This window comes from Talpa europaea, assembly GCF_964194135.1.
Source record: "Talpa europaea genome assembly, chromosome: 9".
Classification (NCBI taxonomy): Eukaryota; Metazoa; Chordata; class Mammalia; order Eulipotyphla; family Talpidae; genus Talpa; species Talpa europaea.
Genome location: NC_140076.1, coordinates 77,699,407 through 77,719,735, shown reverse-complemented (window position 1 = coordinate 77,719,735; position 20,329 = coordinate 77,699,407). Strand labels below are relative to the sequence as shown.

The 20,329-nt window shown below is 53.3% G+C and overlaps 3 protein-coding genes across 4 annotated transcripts; 1 reads left to right on the top strand and 2 right to left on the bottom strand.

Moving 5' to 3' along the window:
* Positions 1–1,483: 1,483 nt before the first annotated feature.
* On the bottom strand, positions 1,484–4,391 carry PYGO2 (pygopus family PHD finger 2; the record flags this gene model as incomplete). Its single annotated transcript, XM_084242653.1, has 3 exons — positions 1,484–2,551; positions 3,759–3,808; positions 4,289–4,391. The coding sequence occupies 3 exons, from the start codon at positions 4,389–4,391 to the stop codon at positions 1,484–1,486; spliced, it is 1,221 nt and encodes a 406-aa protein (XP_084098779.1).
* Positions 4,392–6,670: 2,279 nt separating this feature from the next.
* SHC1 (SHC adaptor protein 1) lies at positions 6,671–12,605 on the bottom strand (the record flags this gene model as incomplete). Of its 2 annotated transcripts, none has more annotated exons than XM_084244334.1 (12): positions 6,671–6,799; positions 7,571–7,809; positions 7,967–8,095; positions 8,173–8,242; positions 8,329–8,527; positions 9,621–9,747; positions 9,917–9,968; positions 10,143–10,196; positions 10,463–10,582; positions 10,741–10,804; positions 11,307–11,377; positions 12,043–12,605. In XM_084244334.1, the coding sequence occupies 12 exons, from the start codon at positions 12,535–12,537 to the stop codon at positions 6,671–6,673; spliced, it is 1,749 nt and encodes a 582-aa protein (XP_084100460.1). The 2 variants fall into 2 exon arrangements, with proteins under 2 accessions (XP_084100460.1, XP_084100459.1); XM_084244333.1 differs by having other exon boundaries at positions 7,967–8,092; positions 12,043–12,537.
* Positions 12,606–16,843: 4,238 nt separating this feature from the next.
* On the top strand, positions 16,844–19,946 carry CKS1B (CDC28 protein kinase regulatory subunit 1B; the record flags this gene model as incomplete). Its single annotated transcript, XM_084243208.1, has 3 exons — positions 16,844–16,902; positions 19,146–19,273; positions 19,894–19,946. 3 exons carry the CDS (start codon positions 16,844–16,846, stop codon positions 19,944–19,946), a joined length of 240 nt encoding a protein of 79 aa, XP_084099334.1.
* Positions 19,947–20,329: the final 383 nt, after the last annotated feature.

Below are 20,329 nucleotides of genomic sequence, written 5' to 3'. Positions count from 1 at the left end.
CCACAAACACAACACAAGGTTGAGCGGGGCAGTGCTGTCTCCGCTATGCTATTTTTCTGTGGGGCACTGGAAGAGAAACCCCAAGGCCCACTCCTTTCTTTCACATGGCCTCAGGGCTGCTGGCTCCACCTGGGCAGGTAAAGGAGTTCTGCAGTACACCTATCTTCTCCTCACACAGGGTCTGGGGAGGTGGGGGCAGGGGACCACCAGCTCCTCTCAGACCACCAGCCTGGCAAGGTCCCCCACCCCACTGAGGAATGTGTGCATGAGCAGACAGCAGCCTCCATACCAGAGGCTCCTCGTCAGGCCTATCTCTGGCAGACAGTGCATAAAAATAAAATGCCTGGGCACTGGCTGAGGAAGAAATGCTAGATCACCAGACCAAGAGTACGTAACAGCACAGAGGAGCAGAGTCTCCTGCTCTGGATTGAGATTGCGTGTTAGTACCAGGGGCCCACCCCACCCCTCCCCGCCCCCAGCCTGTGACAGGACCTCACTGGGATCCTTTTATCAGGAGAAAAAACGAGGTATAAGGGCTTTGCCCCTTCTCAAGCTTTCCTCCCATCAAGCCAGAAAGGCAGGGGAATAAGGGTGCACCAAAAGTTGAAGACCAGTGCTGAGAATAATGTGCAACAGATGGGAAAGATGGGGGCAGGTAACACAGCCAGAGTCCAGGCTTCCACCACAGGCCAATCTTCAAAGATTCTGGTCTGTCAGACCACATATCCCAATTTTTGGCAAAAACATGGTCATCGGGAGACAAGCACAAGAGAGGCTGAGAACAGACCAGTGACTTTGGTATGAGGGAGATATGTCCTGACAGCACCTTTAACCTACTGTCTTGAAGCCCCAAATCACCAAGAAACTGCCATAGCCAAGAACTCTCCTGCTTCAAGCTATTTGGTTCTCTGAGAGGGGAGAGTTAGGTAGGTCTTGGAGGAGGCAAGGAGAACATTGGCAAAGGGAAATATCCCCAATTATTCCCTAAAGCAGTCTCCCAGAGCCCAGGAAGGGCTACTGGAAGGATGGGAAGAGACCCCAACTCCTCCGACTAGAAATTTTAACACTTGACTCCAAAAACTAAGGCTGGAGCTGTGGGGCTAGGTAGGAGCTTTAGGCACAGGTAGTGGGGCATTGGGCATCTGCAGAGGAGACACCTCTGGCTAGCCACATCTTCCTCCAGCCTCTTTCATTTGCAGTCATGCCCCCTAGGCCTCCAGAGAGCCACAAAAAAAAATGGCTCTACTCGGCAGGACTTTGGTTTCCTGGATCTCTGGAGATCTCAACAGGTAAGTTTCCAGAAAAGTGAGCAATCCAGGCTCTTCTGCCTGCCCACCTCCTTTTGTCCCCAAGAGTCCTCATGTTTCTATCCCCTTGGGGATGGGAAGCCAGTGGAAACAAGGACCAAGAGCCAGACATGGAAACAATCACCCTGGAAGAGCAGGGAGGGACATGTGCACTTCCCTGGGCCACTTCCCCAGTATCACCCATCGTTAGCAGCCACCAGCTGCCCCATGCCCTCTCGGATATAGACGGACTGGATCTCCTTGGTCTTGAGGCACAGGTCGCAGGCCCAGACGGCAGAAGCCTCGGTGGTCAGCAGTCCGTAGGCGCTCTCGGTCATGCCCGTGCACTCGCGGTGGAACCACTTCTGGCAAGAGGCCTCGCACAGAATGGCGTCCTGGTCATCGTTCACCTCACTCCGACAGGCACCACATGGGTACACCAGGCCTGGTGGGGGCTGGGGCCCTGAGCCCCCACCTGCTTTGCCAGGAGGCGCCAGGCTATTGCCATCTGGAGTGCCCCCACCCCGCCCACTGCTGTTCGGAGGAAAACTGGGCTGATTCCCATTAACAGCAGCAGCCGGGGAGCCTGAGTGGGGCTCCTGGGGAAAAGCAGTGGGCGCAGGTGGATTCAAGGGCTTCCCTCCATCCTCACCACCAGGTCCAGGGAAGCCAGGGTCAGGACCAGGGAAGGGACTGGTGTTGGGGGGCAGGCTGGGGAGCCCCTGCCCAGGTCTCTGGAGAGGAGAAGGTCCAAAAGGCGCCCCTGGCTGAGCAAAGCGTTGGGGGAGAGTAGGTGGGCCCAGCTCCCCTCTGGGAGGTTGTCCCATGGTGGGTGAAATTATGGGGCCAAATCCCCCCACCGGGCCAGGCATCATCTGCCCACCAGGAGGACTAAAGTTTTGACCCAGAGGCTGGTTAAAGGGTTGGCTGGGAAAGTTCATGTTGCCTGGTGGTGGGTAGCCAGGACCCTGGGGGGGCATGTTGAAAGCAGGGCCCATAGGGTTAGGAGGGAAAGGAGGGGGTTGCCGACGAAGAGGCTGGGGGCCCCCGCCACCCCCAGTGCCATAGCCTGGGGGTACCTGGCCTGCCATGCCCCCTTGTACACGGAAGCCTCCAAAGGGTACAGGACTGCCAAGAAATGGAGGGGTTGCGCCCCCCACCTTAGGTGCTCCGAAGTCATCCTCAAAAGGATTGGATGCTACCAGGTGATCCACCATGGGAGTTGGGGGTGGCGCAAACTCCGTCAGATGTGAGTACGCAGGGCCCTAGTGAGGGACAGATGAGAGAGAATGGATCATGGAGGGGGAGCAGAGCTAACCCAAGAGAGCACCAGAGACATAACACACATTTTAAAGGCTGGTACTGGCTGGCTCAGAACTAAATCCAGATGGCCTTTAGAAAGCAATCAAGAAGATGGAGAGGGCCTCCCCTGGTGGTGCAGGCGGTTGAGCGCAGCGCTGTGAAGCTGTGCACAGCCTCTGCAGCACCGGTTCAATCCCAGCAGACGGGAGAGAATCCTATATGGCACAGCAGACCTCTCCTGTCTCGCCCGCTGCTCCCCTCAGCAGTGTATTTCAGTCAATCTGCCTGTTCTGCTCCCCACTCTGTCTCTAGTGAATCCTCTCACCCTCCCACACATCTGGCCTGTACCACATTCTTGTATACATGATCTTTTAAAAAAAAAAAGATTTATTTATTTATTTATTTATACAAGCACTGGGTACAGTCAGAAGCACAGAAGGGTAAAAGAATTCACCAAGCCAGAGGGGAGAGCAGAGCAGGCAGACTGACGAAGTACACTGCTGAGGGGAGCAGCGGGCGGCAGAAGAGGTCTGCGCGCCATGTGGGACCCTTGCCCAGCAGCCAGGAATCGAACTGGCACTGCAGAGGCTGCAGGCAGCTTCGCAACCCAGCGGCCACCGGGGAGGCCCATGAATAAATAAATCTTAAAAAAAAAAAAAAAATTCAGAGAACCAGCAGAGTGCACTAATTCTGCAGCATTTTGAAAATAGGCAGAACTACAGTAACAATGAATAACCTCAAACCCCCACAGTAGAGATTTTGTTGATTTTACACCTGTTTTCTCAGCAGTAAAACAGGGACAACACCTATCTCCCGACACCCTTAAAGCACTTTAGCACAATCCCTGGCACTCAGAAAAGACTAAATGATCAGTGTTATCATTATGAGGCACCCAGGGAAGAAAAATAAGGAAGATTATAAATTTGACTGATAAGATCGTTCGTCAAAGTCCAAAATAAACTAGGGGGGAAAGGGAACAAGATTTTTGGTCAAGTCCTCTCATCCCCTCCTCCCCATCCCACAATTAGTTGTGAGGCTGAAGGCAAAGACCAGAAACAGCCTTGCAGACAATTAGCTTCCTCTCCTCCCAGCATCTCATGGGGTGGCAAGAGTGGGGAGCGCCCAGGGGCTGCTAGGGATCCCGCCACCACCACTACCACCACCACTCACCTGAGTATTTGACTTCCTTCGCTTCTTTTCTGGGCTCTTCATTTGCAGACCTGGAAGAGCAGCAAAAGGCAGACACAGACAGATTTCCCTGAGGATTCCCCAACTGCCTTTCTCCCAGCCATGGTCTCTAAGGCATTTTTCTAACTTCAATATGCATTTGCTTACTTCTAACTTCAACATGCAGTTGCTTAACGAATACTAACGAAGATGTAAGGTGACAAATAAAGTGCACGACCAAAGTGCAGCTACCTCTTCCTTTAAACGAGAGACACCCTTCTCCTGGCACCCTCAGGCTCCCAAGCGACTCCAGAGCCCCAGGTGCCTGCAAACCCTAGCGTCCTCAACCTGTGACACCTGCCCCCGACCCCTGGGGGGGCTTCACCCCGCCATCCTTTTCACCTGAACCTCCCAACCTCCCAACAGGCCCCTCAGCCTAAGGATCCCCGCCCGCTCGCCCCACCCGCCAACCGTCTCTCCGAGGTCCCCCAGTCCTGGGCCTCTCCGGCCCCCAGCCCTCGCAGTGCGCTCACCGGCCTTGCCCTGCTTCCTCCCGGTGCTGGGCGGCGCAGGGGGCGGTGCGGGGCCGCCACCTCCCTCCAGCTTGTCCGGTGGGGGCGGCGCCGAAGCGGCCATGGAGTGGAGGACCCGGGTCAGCGGCGGCGGGGGACGGGCGCTCCCTCGGGTTGCACCATCGCCAGGCAGGGGGATCGGGGGCGGCGCAGGCCCCCGCGCTGCAGCAGCCCCAGGGTGCGGCGAGAGGGAGGTGCCGAGCCGAGCACCAACAGCGCGCTCGCGCCAGCCTCAGCGCCCGCCAGCCCGCCCGGGGCGGCAGCGACCGGAACCGGAACTCGGCCCGGCCGCTCCACTGAGCGCGACGCGGAGGGGAGCGAGGACTGGAGGGGTCGCAGCCGCCCTGGCCCTGGGCGTGCGGGGCGAGCCGGACCGCCGCCCCGCCCTGGGGCAGAAGGCCCTTCGTGCGGGAGAGCTGCTGGTACCAGCCCTCGTAGGGCGGCGGGAGCCCCGACCCCGGACCGTACCATCCCCGCCCAGGGACAGACGTGGAGGGGCGCGCGCGGAATGGGGCGCGCGCCCGCGAGGCCGGGAGCCCGGGGTTCGGTAGCGGACGGCTGGGCCTGGACCCCGCCCGGCCCCCTCTGTAGATACGGTCATCCCAACAGGAAGATGGCCCGAGCGCCCCACCCGGCCTCGCGGCCCCCGCCAATGCCCCAGCTGCCCCCGCCCGCCCCCCCCCCCCCCCCCCCCGGGCTGCCGCCCGCCCGAACCAGACCTGAGCGAGGCCAGGTGCGTCCGGCCGCCCTAGACGGAGGGCCCGCGGGGAACAATAGGCAGCGACCAGGACTAAGAGGCCGAGGTAGAAGAAATATGAACTTTAATGAAGATTATTTCCCTTTGGTATAAGTGAGACCCGTGAAAACATTGAAACAAAAAAAAAAAAAAAAAAAAAGGGCAGACAAGGATTAAGACAGTCAACTCTCCCTTATCCATAAGGCCTAAGGACAGAGTAGGGCCGGCTCCTCTGTCGCTGTGGCCACCTCAGACCTAGCACAGGTCTTGCCCCAAACAAAGTATTCAGCAACTGCAGGTCTCTTGCTTCCCCCGAGTGAAACTAACAAGCATTCAGCAAAACTGTCTCCCCAACATCAGGCCCAAGGTTTTCTAGCCTAGCTCATAATCAGCTTCTCTTGACCTCAGGTCTCTTGTAGAAGATAATGCTGCCAGACCCAAATGCCTCAAAGGCTGGAGTGAGGAAAATGCCAGGAGTTGTAAAATGGCTTTGAAAAATCAAAAAGGTGATGTATAAATGAAATCAACTATTACCATTTTGTGCTCAAGAATAAGCCATGGAAAACAAATTAGGAAAGTCAATCTATAGCCCTAAAACATACACATATAAAACAATAAATGCAATTCCAAATCTACTGATGGTATCTGGGGATTGTCTACTGCTGCAGAGTCTCAAGGCCCCGTTCCAGCCACCACAAAATCCACCTGGGGATTAACAGTTCAGGAGGCCCCCAGTGTAGTCACACACACCCCCCCAGCACCCCAGCAGGGGGAGGCAGGATGGAGCTACAAAGGGCTGCACTTTGGCTGTAGAGTATAACATGCATGCAACGTGGGAGGGGTAGGGTTTATGAAATGTATATACAGACCCCTTGGGTGAGGGGTCCCGGCCAGGAGGCACTGAGCAAGAAAGGGGGTCCATCTCCCCCCTGGCCGGAAGGGGGGCTCCAAGGCAGTCTCTAAAGATTGCATATCCCTAGAGAGAAGGAACAGCTGCCACTCCTGCCTTTGTTCTTCCAACCTAAACTGGAGGGGGTGCTGAACAAGGAGAGGACAGGGGCCCAGAAGCCAAGAAGGCATCAGCACCCCGATCCTTGACCTCAGGGGCCTGAGAACTCTTTGCATAAAATATCTTCAGACCTAGGAGATGGTCAAAGGCACAAAGTTTAAACACTGGGAGGGAGGATTGTTGAGAGGAGTCTGGGGTACCCTGAGCCCTGGGGTCGACCCATGGTATAATTCGTTCCCCCTCCCCTGGAAGGACAACTGTTCCACTGGGTCTATCATCACAGGACATTTTCCACTGCAAGAAGGCACCCTGCCCAGGCCTTAAGCACCCACCTTCTGGGGGAAGGAGGTATCATGTTGGCACAGGAAAGTCCCAGGGAAGGGGGCCACTCTCTACATTAATACTTTGGTGAGGTTTGGGGAGACGCAGACTCCTACCCCAGACACCTGATTCAAACCCTCTCAGCTGGATGGTGAAAACACTGTGTCCACACTACTCCCCCAGCAACTACACAAGACCACGCCACAACACCCCCCACCCCAGGGAGGTCCTGAGTAAGAAACAGGCAGAGAGGTGGAAGGGCATCTTCTGGGAGAGGTCACAGTTTCCGCTCCACAGGTTGCTGTAGACATAGTTCGCTGCCCGCAGAGATGATGGGCAAGTGATTGTCCATGTGGTAGCTGATGAGGTGACTGACACTCTCAAAGCGATGATCCTTAGTCCGAACCTAGAAAGTAAGAAGAGAGAGGGACATTCAGGTGAAGAGTCAAATAAGACCTCTGCCCCCAAGGTCGAAAAACCTGGACCACTCAGAATGGTTGAAGAAGGAGGAAAAGACATCAGAGTAGAAGGCTATGTGTCCTAACCCAGGCTTCCCTACTCTGAGAAGTCAGAGTTGCCATGGGGATGGGCAGGTAAGTGAGCTGGGAAAAAGCAGAGGATTCACCCCACAAATCATGACGCTCAGGAACCTCTACTCCCTTGACTTGGAAGGAGGCAGCATGTCTCGGAGGGGGTCACAAAGTGCAAAAAAGATTTGGAAGGGAAGCTGAGACTGCTGCAGAGAAGAGCCCAAAGTGATGAGAGACAGTGAGGCAGTACAGAGGAGAAAGGCCACAGTGCTGAGTGCTGTGTCTAGAGGGGCTGGGGAGCCTAGGTTGCTCCTCTAGGAGAGATGTGGAGTTTCTAGACTCTGTTCAAGCATCTGACTCACACTGAGCATTACCTCTCTCCAAAACCATTTCCTCCACTGCCATCACTTCTGAACACCTCTTGCTCTGCTGGAAATTAAGATCTGGGGATTTGAGGACTAGACAGAACTGAAGAGAACACAGCTCAGGCTCAGGGGTGTAAGACGCACCCCACATCACTGGAGAGGGATGCAGAGAAGGAAAGGCTTCAACGGCAGTGCCTGGCGAGAAGATCTAGTGAGCAATGAGGGAAGAGGGATGCTGCACTTCCTCTCTGCCACTCCTACCCAAAACCCTGCCACACTCACCACACCCTCAGGGTCCACCAGGAGCAGGTGCTTGGGCTGCCCACTCTGCAAGCCGGTGAGCACGTACTGGCAGGGCGTGGTCGTGCTTTCCCGCACCAGGAAGTCCCCATTGAGCTGCAGCAGGGCCTCCGCCTCTCGCCGGCTCAGCTTCCCATGGAACCAGGGCTCACCTCGGAGCTGCTCAGCCATGGCCACCGACTGTGCAGGTGGAGGTACCCGAAGGGCATCTTCAAAGGGCTCTAGGGGTACAGAGAGGGGGCTAGGAGAGGCAGCTGGCACAACACATGCCCAAGACCCAGGCCTTCAGGGAGGGGAGGCCAACAAGGAAAGAACAGGAAGGCAGGACAAGAGAAGCCAAGGGGAAGACAGATGCAGGAAGGAGAGAGGAACACTCACTCATGTCAAAGAGGTCTCGGGGTGCACTACCATTGATGGCAGGATTGGCGTGCCCAGCCCCAGCTTGCCGGGCCTTGTCTAGGTTCTGGACGTTGACATAGGAGGGGTCATCAAAGAGCTCTCTGCCTGCTGAGGAAAGGGAAGCTTTACAGTGACCCCAGGCCTGCTTCCTGGACTGGACTCCCCCTTTTCAGTTCCCTTCATACCTGGGCAGGGTAGCGGAGGTGGCACCTGTTTGCGAACTTCTGGGTCTCCCCCAACAGGCTGCCCCACAGGCTGCAGGGACAAAAACAAGGTGAAACCAGAAACCCTAACCAGACATTACCAACCCGGGCCCAGCCTACTCCATCCCAACAACTTACCAACGTGGCTCCTAGGTGGTTGGCTGTCTGGGCATTGGGCGGAGTGGGTCGAGCAGCCCCCAGGGGGGTCCCTTCCCGAAGCCTCATGTCCACCACCCCGCCAAGAGGGGGTTCCTTCCCCGGGAAGTCATTATAGTACTGGTGGTCAGGTGGCTCTTCCTCCTCCTCATCCCAAGCTGAGCCATCAAAGCCAGCCATCCTGAGAGGGACAGGAGAGTGAGGAAAGAGGTGGGGGGGAGGGGCACAGAACAGTGGTCGTGTATTGAGGGTTTCCTACAGGCGAAGCTGAGGCTGGTGTTTTATATACACAAATCACTTCATCCTGGCAAGCCTGTCAGGTAGGTATCCACTCCTTGCCCAATCTTTTTTTTTTTTTTAATTTATTTATTTATGCATACAAGAACTGGGGTACAGGCCAGAGGTGTGGGTTGGGGGTGAGAGGATTCACCAGAGACAGAGTGGGGAGCAGAACAGGCAGACTGACCAAAATACACTGATGAGGGGAGCAGCGGGTGAGTCAGGAGAGGTCTGCTGTGCCATGTAGGTAGCTCCCTGGCTGGGGATCAAACTCATGCTTCAGTGGCTATGGATTGCTTCATAGGTTGCATCTTAACCCTTTGCACCACCAGGGAGGCCCCCTTCCCCAATCTTATAGATGGGAGTCAGAGATGAAAAGACTGGCCCAAGATTTCACAGTAAAAAGGAGGTGGAGCTGACATGTAAATTGAGATTTGACTTTAAAGTTGATGCCCTCCATCACTAAACTGTACCCTAAGAGAGAGGGAAAGCACTAAGTGACTGGGAAGATGGTGCTCTGGGATATCTGAACCTCCTGTAAATGCTCAGTACCTACTGGTCTGAGGTGGGAAAAGTAGGCATCTAAGGAAAGACATCCTCCCTCACCCAAGTTCGTGATGGCTTGCAGGGGCAGGAAAATGAAGAGCAAAGGATGGAGAAATTGGAATAGGCTAGGAAAAAAAGTGGAATAGGCTAAAAAAAAGAGATGGCGAGGAACAAGAAATGCAGCCAGTCAGGGAAGAGCTGAGGAATGGGGGACCAGAACGATAGGTCCTGCACAAACAAGAGGAAGAGTGGGCTCTGAAACAGGCAGGGCCTCAAACAACTTTGTAATGGTCACAGGAAATTTAAGAATAGCAGGAAGCAGGAAGCAGGGGCACACAGGTCATTTTCTTCTCTCAACTTCTCTGAGTTCAAGTGTGGGAAGAACAGAGCTACTTTCCCAATTCCTGTCCAGGGCCCAAGAGCTGCTCACACTCTCCTCAGCCACTCACCTGTCATGGGGGGTGACCAGCTTGGGCGGGTTCCTGAGGTATTGTTTGAAACGCAACTCGAAGGCCTGGCCAATGGTGCTGATGACGTCCTGGGCAAGCCCTTCGGGACACTCCAGGATGTGGCAGGCTGGGGCACAGCAGAGGATGTCAGTGATCTCTGAGTGGGGCTTGCTGGGGGGCGGTGTGAACAGGGGCCCTCGTCCTCCGCAGCAGGAGCCCCTGCTTAGCTCCCCGAGTCCTGGCTCACCTGCCTCACAGACAGTCGGCCCCACCCCGTGCTCCCCACCATGCCTCACCTCTCTGATTCACCGGGTCTTTGGCAACATAGGCGACATACTCAGCTGTGTCCTGGGATGGACAGAGTCAGAAGAGGCTAATTAGCTCAATTTTATAGCCCTGCCCCTAAAACCTTTTCAGATATCATCTCAATCCTAGCACACCCACTTCTCTAGCTAGTGACTTTCCAATCCTCTAGCCCCTTACTCTCCCTTCCCACTATCTCTGCTCTGTTCCCCAACTCACCGGGTCCCCGCCAGACGCAAAGGAGATAGATTGCATGTGGTGGTTGGCGATGATCTGAGGGTGAAATGGGTCAGAGAAGGGAGGGAATTAAACATGTGTCGGGCAGCCTGAGGGTGCCATCTGAGTGCCCCCCACCCCTAGCCCAGGGCAGCAGAGCCCCAGTCTTATCCTTTTGGCTTTGTCCCCCATGTCCTCCTGATTTCCTCCTTCCCTCCTGTCCTGCTGCACCCAAGTCCTCTCTGCTAGTTTATTGTCCTCAACCTTGTGCCCACTTGGCCCTCCCATCAGTGTTTCTGGTCCCCCTGCCCAGCCCCACCAACCTGTTTGCAGTCTGCGGCCATGAGGTTGAGGCTGCTGGTGGAGACAGTGAGAGTGATTGGCATTCCAGCAAATTTCAGGTTACTCCTCCCCAGAATGGAGCTGAGTGGACGGCTACAGGGCTAGGGAAGAGCCCAAGGGTCTCAGAAGCTGGGTTCCCAACACTGGGCACCCACCACACTCCTGACTTCTGGCCTTCTTCCCACATGCCCCAGGCTTGCCTTCCCCCTGCTCCTCCACATCTCCCAGCAGCAGCCCTGGCCCCATGGACCCCGGGTACCTTTCTCCTCCTTGTCGCCCCCTTAGCACCCGGCACAGCCTCACACACCAGGCTGATGGCCTCCCTGAGGAAAGAGGAGTATTCAGGCCCATAGCCTACTTCCCACTCAGCTGGGGGAGGGGAAGGCCAGGCCCAGACACGCGGGGTACTCCATGCTCTTTGTCATGGTGGATTGAATTAAGGGCCTTTAATATTTGATGACACTGAGAGGCCGCTTCCTGGCTGATTGGGTTAGAGCCTCAATGGGTATGGCCCCACCCCCTTCTAACTACCAAATGTCCCATTCCCTTCCCAAAGGCAGCAGCAACCTCCCATCTACCCCATTTTCTACTCAAGCTCTAGCCACCAGCTGCCTCTGCCACCTCCCCCACAGCTCTCAAGGCTGGATAAGTAAGGAGGCTCCAGGTCAGAGCTGCTTCTTTTCATTCAGACTTAGACCTTCTCCCCAAACTTTCTTTCAGTCCCCTTCACCATCCAAAGATAAGCTCTCACTAGCACTACCACCATCCAGCTGCCCTGCCTCCACTCATTAATGCCAGGGCTGCCACCCTCCGCCCCCCACTAACCTGGTGACCTGTGTCCGGGTGTTGAAGTCCAGGGCACGCATTGACTGCAGGACCTCCACACAGCCCATGTACTGTGGGGACAAATGGAAGGGTAACCAGTCAGCTGCCTTCCCACAGCCCCTTCTCAAAGGGCCCCTGGAGTTCCCCCTGCATGGTCCCTAAGGGAAATAAGAAGAAAGCTCTCCCCACTGCCCGTGCTACCTCCCACAAAGTACAATAGGGAACAGGAGAGAAGGAAAGGGCAAGCAAGGAGGAGGACCTCATGCACTAGGGAGAAGGCAGAGGGGATTGAAAGGCATGGAGTGGCATAAAGTGACATCCCCAGAAAGGGGCAGGAGACGGAGACTTGCGGGAGCCTGCGCGTGTGCATGTGCGCGTGTGTGCATGTGTGTGTGTGAAGAGTCACTCATTCCCGTGTGTGTGTGTGTGTGTGTGCGCGCGCGCGTGTGTGCGTGTGAAGAGTCACTCATTCCCACATTTCCTAAGGGCTGCTGTGCTGGGCATTGTGCTACTAAGCAAGGCAGGGTGGGGGCAGGGAGCCACAAGGAGGGAAGGGCCCCAGGAAGAGCTCCAAAGGAAGGGGCCACAGACCCAGGGGCAAGGAAAGGTTTAAGAAACAAGCTGCTGAAACCAAGTGAGCTGCTGGGGAAGAGCAGGAGAGAAGAACCCAGCATCTCTGGAGCAGCAGAGGCGCTAGGGGATCTGGGAGAGAGCAGGGGGGAAGATGTTCACTCACCCGAACCAAGTAGGAAACCCCAGGTCCCATGACTTTGTCGTTGGGATGCAGCCAGCCCCGCGTGGGCTTATTGACAAAGCTCCCGTGGCGGGTCCACTCCTCGCCCCCCAGTTGGCCCCCTTCCACCCGAGTCCTGCGCCCGCCGCCTCCACTCAGCTTGTTCATGTCCTGGAGGAGGGGCAGGGGGCCTGAGTCCGGCATGGCTGCTCCCAGGATCCCCTCCCCATCCTCGGCTGCCCTTCCTGGCTCCCCTTTCGGGCCTGGGCGCCCCCCAGCAGGGTTGGCTAGCTTCAGGTTGCTCATCCGGGGGAAGAAGGAGCACAAAGTGGTGGGACTGTCGTCCCCAGGCAGAGGTGGTAGGATGGGCCCCAGGGATGAGGCTGAGGGGGAAGGTAGCTCCTCCGGTGGAGTAGACCCTGAAGCCCCCTCCTCCAGCGAAGACAGAGACTCATTCCGGAGTGGGTTGTACTTGGGCTTGGGGGGCAGGAGATCCATGGCTGGAGTGAGAAGGAGGTTGCTGCCCAGCCTGGCCCCCCTGCCAGCGTGAGGGCAAGGGGGCCAGGCAGGGGGCATCCCCAGGCCCTTAGCCTAATCTGACCGCCAAGGCCCAGGAATCTCAGGGGTTCTGGGGAGGGAGCGGGACAAGTGGTTCCCACTCCCTCAGCTCAGGCCCAGACAGTTTCAGGACCCATCCCCGCCCAGCCCAGCGTGGAGCCTCTTCTCTGGCTGAGAGGAGAACAGGCAGGACTAGAGCTGCCTGGCTCCTCCCCAGGGGCGGGGAGCGAAAGGCAGAGACCAATGGTGAGGACAGTGCTGACTCACAGGCTCTGAGGGGCTGAGCCTCCCCCTCTGCCCCAACACAGAACTCTAGCAGGGGTGGAGCCAATCCATGCCCCCCACCCCAAAATAAACAGCTAGTGATCCAGGAAGGAGTAAAGTGGGGGTGGGAGGGAGGGACAGAAATGGGAAGGAAAGGAGGGTGATAAGAGAAGGACTGGATCAATCCAAACCGGATATGGGCAGGCCAAAGGGAGCAGGAAGCTGAAGGAGGGTAGGGGGGAATAAGGGAGGAAACAGAGGCAGCTGGGGATGGAAAAGGGAGGAGGATCCCTGAGCTCTGCATTTCCCTTCCAGTCTGAGTTGAATACTCAAATTCCCCCAATCTCCGGCCCAGCCACCACACCCCCACTACCAAACGGTGGGGTGGTGGCCCCAGGGAGCCTGGGCCATTAGCATCCTCAGCTACAACAGCTGTGGACTAGAGCTAAAGAAATGGGTAAAGGAAGTGGTCCCAGTGGATGCAGAGAAAAGCCAAAGAAAAAGCTGGTGAAGTAAGGGGGATACAGTCCAACCTGGGTGGCGCCTCAGGGAGCCCTCAGGCAGAAGCTGAAGCTGCAGAAGCCTTATCTCTACACATGGCATCAGCCATACCAAGGAACAATGGATATGGCCAAGCACTGTCTGTCCCCCTGTCCATGGGCCTAGTTAGCAAAGTAAGCTGTCAGGGGTGGAAATGGAGTCAGGATGCTAATACTAAATCAGTTCTTTGGCTCTGCCAAGTATGCTCATACCCCTCCTCTTGCTGAGTGACTGAAGAGGGTGCAGTGGCCACCACAGAGCACACAAGGGGTGGAATGTGGCTAGAGGAGGGGGGAGAGTGAAATAGTTTTCCCAGAAAAGTGAAGGATACAGGCCATGAAAAACTAGAGGAGGTAGGAGACAAATCCATGTGAAGTACAGGAAAAAGGGGTGCCAGAAGATGGAATGAGGCTGGACATAGGGTACAGTTCCAAACCCATTCCTTCTACCCACAGCTTCCTGCCACAGTTCTCCTTGATAAAGCCATAGAAGATATAAGAAAGTGACCACAAAGAAGTTGTAAAATACATACATACATCCCCACACACACCTAGGAATTACCCTATCCTTAGATTTACCCTACTCTTCAGAGATTAAGAGACGCAAATAACCATGACTACAATGACTAACAAACAACAAGCACTTGGGGCCTCCCTGGTGATGGCAAGGGGTTAAGTCTCAGCAGCCAGTGAGCTAGGAGCTAACCCACATGGCACAGCAGACCTCTCCTGTCTCACCTGCTGCTCCCCTCAGCAGTGTATTTCAGTCTACCTGTTCTGCTCCCCACTCTGTCTCTGGTGAATCCTCTCACCATGCCCCCCATACACCTCTGTCCTACACCCCAATCTTGTATGCATAAATAAAATAAATCTTTAAAAAAAAAAAAACAAGGGCCTCCCCTGGTGGTGCAGTGATTGAGCACTGGGCTGCGAAGCTGCCCGCATCCTCTGCAGCACCAGTTCGATCCCCCACCAGACCATGGGCGAGGGTCCCACATGGTGCGCAGACCTCTCCTGCCGCCCGCTGCTCCCCTCAGCAGTGTACTCCGTCATTCTGCCTGTTCTGCTTTCTGCTCTGGCTCTGGTGAATTCTCTCACCCTCCCGCGCTTCTGACTGCACCCAGTGCTTGTATGAATAAATAAATAAATCTTTAAAAAAAAAAAAAAAGCACTTAAAACCTGTTACATACTATACTAAAAACATTCTTTCATCTCTTCTTAATCTTCATCCCAAGAGAGCTTTGTCATTCCCTCCATACAGCACTACAAATAAGGCATTCTATCACTGCTTCCTAAGACCTTAGCTCTCAGGCACAAAGAATGAGAGGCTCTTGCAGCAGCTTCACATCCCTGACACACACCAGATGTCATCTTTAGAGATGGGCCTTCAGTGGGAGCCTGCAGAATCCAGAGGCAGGGAATGGCCAACAGGTGTGGACGCTGGAAGCAAGAGGAAGTAGAACTGCACAGAAAGAAAGGACATTGCCTACAGGTGACGGGGTGTTGAGGGGAGGCTGCATGTGGCTTCTCAGCCATGCAGGGAGGAGGCAAGAACAGCGGGAAGTAGCAGGAAATGGTAAAAGCCTCAGGAATGTTTCCAAAAGGGAAAGCTGGGCAAGTGGAAGCAGGAGGAATGCCCAGAGGAAAAGTCTGGTTAGGGGGAGGGGAAGAGCCAGGGGAGGGGGGGGCTGAAAAGTCCATTAAAAAATGAAACAACAGAAAGGCACTACCCATTCCAAGACACCATTTTCTGGTGGGTCACATGGCACCCACATGTCACACAGTAACAAATCCATGGCCTTACCACCGCTCAAGGGGCAGGTATGAGACAGTTGTTTCTGGGGTATAGTCAGTCCTGGAAAAGTAACCTCTGGGAGTGCGGCTGGGAATCTATGAGCAAGTCTTTCTCCCACTTTCGTGCCAAATCCCAAATCCAGCCCACTTCTGGTAAGTCCTCCCTTAGAAAAGGATAAAGGGGGGCCCTCCCTGGTGACATAAGGGGTTAAGTTACAGCACTATGAAGCAATCTTCAACCACGGCAGGGCTGACGCACATGGCACACCAGACCTCTCCTGTCTCGCCCACTGCTCCCCTCAGCAGTGTATTTCAGTCAATCCGCCTGTTCTGTTCCCCACTCTATCTCTGGTGAATCCTCTCTCACACACACACTCACCCCACCTCTGGCCTGTATCCCAGTTCTTCTGGGGTAAAGGATAAAGGAGAAGAAAGGGGCTGCCTCTAATCTCTCATTCCTCAGGGCCAGAGCTGGGACTTCGACTTCCCAACCCCTGAAGCATAAGAGGCAAGGAAAATTGGGCCCAGGACCCAAAAGAGAAATAAGAATAGAATAACGTAAGCAGGTGCAGTTTACGGGATTGAAGACAAAATTTCCAAGGCGAAGACCTGAGCCCGCGAGGGATAAAGCTCCCGGGGGGTTGGGGGGGTGGTCCCCTAGGACAAGTGCGTCAGAGGCTTCTAGGTGGCCCAGGCTCCTGGACAATCAGACGTGGATTAAGGAAGGGGCGGGGCTTCTATAGGGGCGGGGCCCGTGGAGGCGTGGCTTCACAAATTCGAATAGATCTTTGAGGGGCAGGGCTTTCCCTGCCTGGGACACAGGCTTTTTCATAGTCGAAAGTTAGCGGAGTGTTGTCGCGAGGAGGCGGGCTTTCGGAGCACTGGAAGAACTAACACAGGATTTCCAGTAGTAGGGCTGGAAGCGTGTCTGGGGGTGGGACTTCCAGGAAAGCTAGGCGACAGGGTGGGGTCGAGGACCATAAATAAAAAACAAGTGGGGGTTCGGGGAGCCCCTGAAGTTGGGAGGTGGGACTTCCGGAGAGGGGTCTCAGGGGGCGGGACTTTTAAGCGAGGACCGGAAGTAGGGTCCCGGGAGAGGGGTTCCGGGGTGAAGGAGTGGATCACCTAAGGGAAAAAAAAGACCAACTCACCAGGGCCTCATGGAGTCTCCGCACCGCACCGCGGGACGATTTGGTTCCAGATCACGTTACTGCCTCCTTTGGTCGCCTCTCCAACTTTCTCCTCGGGCCCAGCCTCCCTGGAGAAACTTTATTGCACTCACTTCCGGCCTCACTAACCCCTGACCCTCTACCTCACAGTCCCTCCTTCCCCCAGCCCACTTTTCCTAATCAGCCAGTGGCAGCGCGAGAACGCGCAGGGGAGCAGAGCTAGCCAATTAGAGGCCTAGTTTCTATCTACGCTTCTTCTTGAGAAATGTAAGACCTGTCCTCCAATGAGGGCTCGAGTTTTCGCAAATCTTAACCAATAGAAGGCTTGAAGGAGAAGATGTCCCGCCTTAAGCCAAAGGAACCAATAGGAAACGCGGGCGGTGTGTTTGAAAGCGAGGCCAAGGAGGGTGGGAGCGCGTGCTTCTGGGAGTTGCTTGGAGGTTGGCCGTGAGCGGTCGACGGTCCTAAGACAGAGTGATCATGTCGCACAAACAAATTTACTATTCGGACAAGTACGACGACGAGGAGTTCGAGTACCGGTTAGTGCCGGCGCGGGGGTCATAGCGAGTTCGCGAGTTTTGACAAGTGAGGGCACGAGGAGTTACTAAGTAGGGCTGAACCCACAGAATCGGCGCATGCGCGCGGGATAAACGGGCCGGGTGTGCCGTGGAGGGCGTAAGGCGCACGCGCGAAGGGTGGGCCGTGATTGCAAAAGACGAAAGAAGTGAATTTGGAGTAAAACTGGGGAGGGGTAGGTAGGCGTGGCTACAGTGTTTGCGTGTCGCCCACCTTCACCCTAGCGGGCTGGTAAATCATTCTCCCAACTTTATTGAGCAAGTTGGACTTGCCTTCTTGAGACTGCTTATGTCACAGCAGCACCGTAGAACCGTCGATCCTACTAGGTAAAGAAGACAGTGGCGGCGCTGGAATTTTCTGCGCGTTCTCAATGAAAGAAGAGTTCTAAGAGCCTATGTTGCTTATTAATTCGTGGGAAAGAGGCGTGGTGTCCGGCTTGTTTTAGGAAGTGGGTTCGAAGAATTGGAGTAGAGTGAAATTAGCCAGGAACTTTGAGAAGAGACTTAACATCAACCTAATATGTTCCTAGTTAGGAAACAATTAGAGAGTATGCATAGGTTTCAGGTGTTCTGCTAAAATACGGGGATAAGCCATGGTCTGTGCTTTCAACAAATCCGACAATATGTGGGAAATAATGACAGACTTAAGAAAGTGGTAAATAGCATAATAGAGATAGGCACATAGGACTTGCCAAGGATGGTGAAGGAAGGAATTCTGAGTTTGCATTCGATAAATCCTCAATCCATAATTCTAGACTGGAAAATTAGAAACACAAAGAATTATACAAATGCTGGCATTCCACCAGTCTGTATCAACTGTAATACTTAAAAGCAACTCCCAAGTTTGTATCTTGTTTTTTCAGTTGGAGAAAATAAAATGGAAACTTGATTTCTTGTGTTTCTTCTCCAGTCTGATGCAAGGCTCTAGAGAATTCGGTGTGTGCTGATAAGTATATAAGCATCTTTAAGCCAGGCTCTTGAGAAAAGACCCCAGGCTTGGACCCAATTAACTTTCTTCCCCACCTGTTTTCCTCTACATCTGAACTAAGCAAACTAAAACAATATGCTTATAACATCTTTGTGAGGACAGAGAGAAGTCACTGCTTTCATTCCCTGGAAGGTGTAAGTCTTGGTAATGGTATTTTGGTTTAAGAAAGGTTGTTTTGTCTAAGTATTAAAACCAAACTGTGTGTTAGGGGCTTGTTGGATTGTAGTCTATTTTCAGACAATTAGACAAGAACCTCTTTGGGAAAATCCTGTTACCGGCACAGAGTGGGGCTACACGTAGTACATTTTCTTTGTACCTGATGAAGTCTATCTGAGTTAGCTTGATTCAAGTCAGAGTAATCTCTTTGCCATGAAAGGAGACATAACTTTGGTTAAGAAAACGTGAAGTTTCCCAAAGGAATCTCAGTACAGCCTTTCAGAGGTAGGAAAATGAGATTCAGAATAGGTTTTTTTTTTTTTAAGATTTATTTATTTATGCACACAAGAGCTGGGGTACAGGCCAGAGGTGTGGGGGGTGAGAGGATTCACCAGAGACAGAGTGGGGAAAAGAACAGGCAGATGGACCAAATTACACTGCTGAGGGGAGCAGCGGGCAAGTAAGGAGAGGTCTGCTGCACCATGTGGGTTGCTCCCTGGCGGGGGATCGAACTTATGCTGGAGAGGCTGGGGACAGCTTCATAGGTTGGGTCTTAACCCCTTGCGTCACCAGGGAGGCCCCCAGAGTAGGTCTTAAAGGATAACACATTTACATTTCATCCTTTGTGGTAGCTCTTCCACATAGTACTTCATAATAGGCCCTCTTCCACAAAATTACTTCTCTTCAAAAAAAAAGAAAAATTGCTTCTCTCCCTTCCTAACCAATCCTTTAGTTATTAACTGTGTGTGCTGTGAGGCTTCCATTATGTTGTTTTAGGGTAATCAACCAGAAAACTAAGCTCCAGGAAGACCGAGGCAATGTATCAATAATGCCTGGAATTTAAGTGCTGGTTCCTGAGTTATTAATTTGTACTTTTTCATATATTTTTGTGAGGATTTACATAAGTTAGCCTTTATTCCCAGCTGCCTCTATCCCACAATAAGATTATATAAACTTCTTGACATCAGAAACTGGTTTTTCTCTAGCTTCTTATACAGGCACTTGTCTAACACTCTATCCAGTACTGACCCATATTTCCTACCTTCTCCTGTTTTTGTTACAGGCATGTCATGTTGCCCAAGGACATAGCCAAGCTGGTCCCTAAAACCCATTTGATGTCTGAATCTGAATGGAGGAATCTTGGTGTTCAGCAGAGTCAGGGATGGGTCCATTATATGATTCATGAACCAGGTCAGTGCAATGGTGGAAGGCAGCGGTGTAGGACTGCTTCACTGAGGGAATGAAAAAATAAGGGGAAGTGGTAGTAGTTTACTGGTTTCTCATATGACCAATCATCTAAAGAAATGCAGTGAGCAAAAAAGAATACAACAGTGCCTGGAATTTTAAGTGCTGGTGCTTGAGCTATTAATTTGTACTTTTTCATATATTTTGTGAAGATTTACATAAATTAGCCTTTATCCCCAGCTGCCTCTATCCCACACTGGGAAACCTCCTTTGTTCTATAGGTCAGTCAGTTTTCCTTTTTTTTTTGGTAGTGGTTTTTGCCCCTACTTCATTCTCCATTAGAAAACAAATTATTGGATGTGTTCCAAATAAGCCAACGAAAATATATCTCTTGATAAGACACCAGACACCAAGTTCCCAGGCAGAACTAATAAAGGGCACCCAGGGACTGTACCAACATAGCAAAAGACTTCTGGGTCTGATTCTAAGGGCATATGCTTAGATCTTGATTTAGTTATAAACATCTGAGTGGGTGAGAGCTGGGAGGTGGAGGTGGGATACACTATAGATTGTACATAGAATGGAATGGTGTGAGTTTGCCTCTCAGATTTCACTCACTTTTTCAGAACCACACATCTTGCTGTTCCGGCGGCCTCTGCCCAAGAAGCCAAAGAAATGAAGTTGGGGAGCCATTTTTCAGCCTCAAGCTTTACACAGCTGTCCTCACTAACATCTTTACATTATTACTGTGCCTTGTTGTTTCTCACTTTGATATTTAAAGGATGTTCAATACACTGAATGTGCTGGTGAATGCTTTACTGCTTGAGCAGAGCCAACAGCACCACGACCCAGCTAGATGAGTGTTCTGGACTGCAGCCTCGGCTGAGTGTGACCCCATAAGCCATGGTGAGGAAGCATCTGAGACCAAAACCATGCTGTTACAGGGATTGTGTAAACTTGCTATTTTGTTTTTTTCCTGCCAGGTGTTGTAAGTATGGTGATTTGTGTTTCATGTGTTGGAAATTCCATTTTATTCAAGAAATCTTTTCCATGTTAAAAGTC